The sequence below is a fragment of the Saccoglossus kowalevskii genome, chromosome 2 (assembly GCF_978046115.1).
Source record: "Saccoglossus kowalevskii chromosome 2, keSacKowa6.1, whole genome shotgun sequence".
NCBI classification, from domain to species: Eukaryota; Metazoa; Hemichordata; class Enteropneusta; family Harrimaniidae; genus Saccoglossus; species Saccoglossus kowalevskii.
In genome coordinates, this window is record NC_140642.1 from 32,413,695 (window position 1) to 32,420,426 (window position 6,732).

At 35.9% G+C, this 6,732-nt stretch overlaps 2 protein-coding genes across 2 annotated transcripts; one reads left to right on the top strand and one right to left on the bottom strand.

The window, feature by feature from the left end:
- The first annotated feature begins 6 nt into the window (after positions 1–6).
- Positions 7–1,674, top strand: LOC144355625 (uncharacterized). The gene is made up of 2 exons (XM_078010688.2): positions 7–133; positions 575–1,674. Exon 2 carries the CDS (start codon positions 589–591, stop codon positions 1,045–1,047), a length of 459 nt encoding a protein of 152 aa, XP_077866814.2. The 5' UTR covers positions 7–133; positions 575–588; the 3' UTR covers positions 1,048–1,674.
- Positions 1,675–2,226: 552 nt separating this feature from the next.
- Positions 2,227–6,603, bottom strand: LOC100376955 (small integral membrane protein 12-like). Its single transcript, XM_085494449.1, has 2 exons — positions 6,456–6,603; positions 2,227–4,165 (listed from the first exon to the last, which is right to left on the bottom strand). Exon 2 carries the CDS (start codon positions 4,150–4,152, stop codon positions 3,877–3,879), a length of 276 nt encoding a protein of 91 aa, XP_085350575.1. The 5' UTR covers positions 4,153–4,165; positions 6,456–6,603; the 3' UTR covers positions 2,227–3,876.
- Between the last annotated feature and the right edge of the window lie 129 nt (positions 6,604–6,732).

Sequence of the window (6,732 nt, forward strand, 5' to 3'; positions counted from 1 at the left end):
CGATATTAACGTAGAGGGCAGAAATAGCTAGTATGATCAGCTGTTCGTAAAGTTTACACACGAGGGCGACTCGAAATACACTAAATCAAATATGAACTACACATTTTCTTAAACCATACCAGATATAAACAATGTGAGTAGTTACAATAATGTTCTTACACAGATGCGACATAGTATTAGTATATATAATACTACTACTAGTATATGGTCTAATTTGTCAAAAATGTCATGCTTGTTGCCACAAAAAAAAAAAAAATCTTCTGACCGGCCATGTTAACCCAGATTGTATTGAAGCCAGTAAACCACCCCCCCCCAGTCTATATATACATGTATATATATATGTTATTCTGTCTCTATTTAGTAGAAGTTTTTATGACGAATATTTCATTTGTGACTTTTACAATCTTCAGTATAATATACACATCCTACTGCAATCACCGTTGTTTACTGGGCTATCTGAGTGTATCACTGCGTTCTGGAAATAATTTGAAAAAAAATCTCAATACTTAACTTTGCATTTTATAACAATCTTTACAGGCTGTAATGTTACCATAATATATCTGTATTATTGTAGTCTGATGCAGTAAAATGGCTGAAACAATAGAAGGAATCGCAAGTCTTTGCCTCTTGGAGGATGGTAGCGGCTTTCAGGGAATTCTCATCACTGCTGAGAAGCAACAGTATGGATTGGTTGGCATAACAACCAAGGTACCAAGGGGACATTATCACGAATGCTGCTTTGATGAGAAACCACATTTTTTAGCAGTCACAATCATAGACCACGGAAGGAACAAAGAAACGTGCATCAAGAATGTGATGAAGACTAATGAAGACAACTGCTCCCTCTGTTGTGAAGATTTACAGTTTAACACAGATGAACTGTTTGTAGACAGGAAAGCAGAAGCATACATTGAGAAGTATTTCAGTAGTAAGCTTCTTGGAAAGAACTGTTACGTATGTCTAGGACGTATGAAAGTTAGCGTTGAGAAAGGCTTTAAACAAGATGAAAATAAAGATGAAGATGATGATGATGATGATGATTTTTAAATACTGTTTTGATATTTAATGCGGTACATCCAGTTTTATATACAGTAATTTAACATTGCCCTATTGCACAGAAGAATCGAAGGCAATGATTCAGACGCTCTCTGGACATCAGCAATTTGCTGGTATTTTTTTCAAAATGTCCTGAATTTGGTCAATCATTTCAGACTAAGTGTTTTCAGATACTATGTTACAACCAATATGGTAAATAACTAGACATTAGATACTGAAAGAGAAAACAAAAAATTGGGATCACTGGCAAATTTGTTGAGATACCAGAGTCGGAAATGTCATGAAAATGATATTTAATTCTTCACATCTCAAAATTTTGTTCAGTGACATGGGATGGAAAAGTTATATATTATTATTTAATACAAATCCTAATATTGTATTTACTTTTATTTAGTAAGTTTCCACGGTAATAATAGTTTCCCCATTACACTAGTATACAATGGGAAGTTCTTCTCCATAATGCATTGCATATATGAGCAGTAACATGCTCAGTAGTACAAAAGTTGAAATAGGCATGAACTCTTTTACCGGTAAGTGCCAATGGTTTATGATATGTGTGAAGATAAAGATGTGAAGAACAAATTTGTTTGGAGTTAAATAAAATTAGGTTTGAGCTGATTGACAGGTTTTCAAGACGAGTCATACTATTGAGTGTTTTCAATTTCAAAACGATTTAAATCCCTATCGTACACAAGGTATATGGGTCTCGTATAAAAAAAAAAGGTGACTTTGATTGTTGCACAGATCAACGAGTACAAACTGAGACGTTACCAAGCTTTAATTGGGTATTTTTTTTAGATGATTGGAGGTATCGAAGGAGTCCCCGGCAGTAATTAATGCAAGTCAAACCTCATACTTGGGACTTCCATTGGAAGAGCACATTAGATTGTGGGAAAATCAATGTTTATCAACACAAATGTCGCACGTGCGCAGCACGACGACCATCGCTCTTTAATGAATTCCACCATTTTAGTTTATATTCTTGAATAGAACTAAAATTGAACATTCTCGCTAAATTTCTCATAACCAGTCGACTCGTTACTGTGGCAATGACTACAGCAGTCAAAAACCTGGTTATCTTGAATATTATGAAAGAAGAGTGTCTGCAAATATCTGTTGACTGGAATACAACACTGACTGGTGCAAATAAAGAAAATGTTCTTGACAACCTTTTTTTTTTTTATAGATAAATAATTTTATTCCAAAAAAAAAGTCTGTGTTGCATACACGTAAAGACAAATTTCTCGCATGTTTCACACGTGTTGATGATTAGAACATCACACTTGTACCGGTACTACACAGTGTTTCCAAGTTATTTGGTTGCTAGGCTCCCGAGTGTCCATTAGTATAATACTCGAGAGTGTGAACAGTTTTCCATTTGAAAGCATTAGCATAATACTTGTCACTATGAGGGGGGGCTTAATTTATTGAGAACAGTTATCCATATAGACGGCTACGTGAGAGGACATCTCTCAAGAGGAACGCCAGACATGAAATACTATTGTTTTGATGACAAAACCGTATCAGAGTATGACCCGTCTTCAAATCAAGTAATGTATTTGGTAGCATAGCTAACCGCAGAACCTTTTGTGATGGAGCAGAGGAAATCTATCCTTTCAGATCGCATGTTACTAGAACCATGCTTATTGTATTTATTGTTGCATTTCAGAACACAAAATACTGTAAAATTACTAATATTTTCAGTGGGTTTTAAATTCATGGTTTTATCATTTAGATTTATCAATTTTACAGATTCACTGGGTTTTAATAGCGCATTTTCCAGTTTAAAACTAGGTGAATAATTACCCATTTACAGTACCGGTATAATATTTTATGGAAAACAACCACCTGCATTTAAAATTTGTAAGAAGCCATCCATTTTAAAATTTTAATTTTTCACATAAATTCACTGCTGTATCCTTACTAGTTTTTTTGGATGGTGCCAATCTGAAAAAGCATCACCTGCTGAAAGTTTCCATGGATGTAACGACGTCAGAATGTGATTCATTAATCAATGCAAGTAGAAGCTTCGGTCACTGTATTTTCTGTTTTTGGTGTACACTGCCAATTACCTTCATTATATTCAGGCAACCTTCCTCTGATGAGATTTATCTACCAATTGAAGGACCTCTTTACTAGAATGCATAGATTTGATTGGTTGCTAATCCCAAAAGATAATTATTCAGATGTAGTAAAAAGCAATGTACCTGTATGCTGATTAATATATATTTTAAAAACAACCAGAGCCTATACTTTCACCAGATTTTAATCAGATCGAGTTAGCAAGTATATTTGTACTTCAAAATAAACACATTCATTGATCAAATTTTATTTATTTTTTTTTGGAAGGGGGGGGGTGATATAAGCACACACATTACTGTAAAAGCATTATTTAAATACAGCATTTTTCAGAAGTATTCAGGCAGAAAGGTAGAGAGCTTGCCCACTAACTTGTAAATGAGTAAGTTAATGCCATATCATATTCAAAGTCAAAACAAAAGATGTCCGCAAATTTTCTAACTTGTTGCCCAAATATTTCTGATACTTTTTGGAAGATTTTTGGAAGATTTTTTAATTCAGATATAAGAAAAAGAGTACCCTCCAAACACACAAATGAGGATCAAGTTTATATGAATTTTTTCGTCACTCTGAAAAATGATTTAATAAATTGTGTTCTCAAATCTTGGATCAAATGAGATGATAATACATAATGTGTTCTCTTCCCAATTAAAAATGTGCAGAACCACATTATACTGGTAACTACAATGTTGTAGCGCATGTTCATCTACATTGTCATCATCCTCGGCAGCATTGTTGAGGTTATTCTCGCTCTGCTCTCAGTGTTTTTTCAAATTTAAATTCTGGTTTCGGTTTGTAATCTTTCAGTGACGCCACTTGTGTTGCATCTTCCTGTCCCAACTGTTGATCAAGCTGTCTGTCATTTCTTTCCTCCAAAACTCTGTGTACTTGTGGTGATTGTTTGTTTTTGCGAACAAATTTCTCAATGTTATAGCCGACGATTCCCACGACCACCGCAAACGGGAAGGTAACGTATGGAGCATATGTCCGGACACTGGCTAGTATAAGTGGCCACATTGTTCTCAGAAACCTACAAGAGAAAGATAGGGAATGAGTAGTATTGTATTAATGACATAGCTCTTCCGGGGGGGCTTAGAGAAAATAGTTTATTAAATGCAATTTTTTGCTATAAGTATTGTATTCGGGCTAAATAGGCAACGGAGCAGGGGGCTCATTAGAAGGCAATGACAAGTCAATCGTCAAGTCCTGTGAATAAGTTTAGTCGCAGTGTGGCAAAACTAATTTACCAAGATGAGACAAATAACTCATGATTGAACATTTGAATTTTAAAAATATATATATTTGTAGCATGTAACATTTCTACAATTGTATTTACATACAAAAAATACACTGATATCAAGGATTTATAACTAAGAGTTCGCAACTTTCATAATCATGTACAGGGATCCCATTGAAACATATTTTCTAACCAATAGTGTTAAAGATCAATAATGCGGCTCCCATCATGCTCCACACCACAAGGAAACTGCACAAAACATAGGTACCAGGGGTATTACCACAGTCCCTCTATCACATGGTATTACCAAGGATTTAGAAATCTTTGTTATTAGCAATAGCATGGACCTACAAAACCCCAGGATGAACAGGGGAGATTTTAGTGGATTAAAAATCTTTCGTTTTTGCTTATCACACCTTTGTCTTGCTCATTTGGTTGAAGTACATGATTGAGATTGCCAGAATGTAAATCTATTCCCAAAGAAACAAAAATGTTTTGCTTCAGCGAAAATTTTTGTGCACACTGCCGATCGCAACTTATCCTGTGTGCACAGTGATCGTCATCTGTTTCCCGACTTTCCATTCAACCAGAAAATGTAACTTGCTGTGTCGGGTGATTGTGTGAATGGATATGTCAATTCTCTGGTCTTTTCTTTTGAGAAAACTGTGATATCATAGTTTTGATGTCTTTTGTGGCTGTGATTTAGTGATTCACAATGGCTGTTTTGACAGTGAATCTATTCATTTTTACTGAATGCAATAACATTATTTTATTTTGACTCTTGACTAGGCAAATCTGTCATTTTTTTTTACAAATTTTCCAGTCACAAATGATACATACTGTATGTCTCGTCGTCAGTCGTGTCTTATTACAGAAGTCTCGGAAATATTGGGGCAGCCAATTTGCAAACTCGCTAGCGAATTGGCTAACTGCTTTAGTTTTGACTGAACGGTTGGCTTTCGAATCTCGCTGGCGCTGTCCTGTGGTCAAGCCCACTCTGGGTGAATCTATATAACAGTAGGGGCCATCATACTTTAGTTGGATGGTGATTTCGCTTGCAAATATACTAGGGAAAGTGTTCTATTTTCTTCGTGTAATGAGGTGTTCGTATACAGGGATTGTCCACGCAAAATTTTATTAGCGAATTTTATTAGCGGTTGGTTTAATGTTACCCCAACCTCAACGAATCGTATGAATGTGAATATTTATTTTTTCCCTGATTTTGTAGGCAACTGTTTCTCTAATTGTCTCTTTATTTAGTTTCAATCAGTGTTCAGGATGGCTACCTCCATATAGTAAATATGGCCACTCTCAGGCTGACCAGGGAAACTACTTTCACATTATCACGCCTCGCAAAGCAAATCTTTCAGGGGAATCCAGACCACGTACCAGGCTACGTGAAAGCATTCCATGTTCCCTAATGCAATATATACTCGCCCAGAGTGGACACGACCATGAGTCGGCGCCAGCGAGATTTGAAAGCAAACTGTTAGCCAATTCGCTAGCGAATTTGCAAATTGGCTGCCCCAATACTTCTGAGACTTGCTGTAATTTTCTTGCAATGATACAACTTGATTAGACCATAGATGTGTTGTCAGGATATTTCAAATTAACACATAGATACGGCACATCTGGATATACTCGCAGTTCCTGATACAGGGACTGTAATATACTGCAGTGTTCATAATATTAACAGTAGTTTTTAGCTTTATTCCCTTCTGTGTCAAATTTTCTTTAACGTTGTAATAAAGCAATATTCTATTCTATTCTATTCTAATGCAAATAGTAAATGTCAACATAAACAGCGTAATCCAATGTGAGTTAGTTAATCCATGGAGCTAGCTCCATGGTTAATCTTATATACTGAGTAAATACCATAGACACTCGTTTTAACAAAGAATGAAAGAAATCTGTTCATCCATAGACCCTCTGTTAGAGGGTCTATGGTTCATCCTGGGGTTTGTAGGTCCACGCCGGTAGTGAGAGGTTCTGAAGTCATGTGTAAGAAGAAGACGTTCTTTCATCATCATTCGCAAATTAACACAACTTCACGGTTCAATTCAATAACAAAACTTGTACTTACCGTGAAATATCATAGATTCATTGGATTGATGTAGTTGAAGCACAAGTGATTCACATATACGAAGCGCACACGTACACCATAGAAACCCAGCTGATTTCCAAAGCCAAAGTTACAGCACACGCAAGGTACAGGTAAAGTGCGCATGCTCCAAGCCAGTCGCGTTTAAGTCTCACCCCGGCGTCTGCAACATATATTTGCCACTCATGCATTTGACACGTCATAATTTATACTATATTATGAACAAGATATTTTTAAACATTGATTCTTATTATTATGT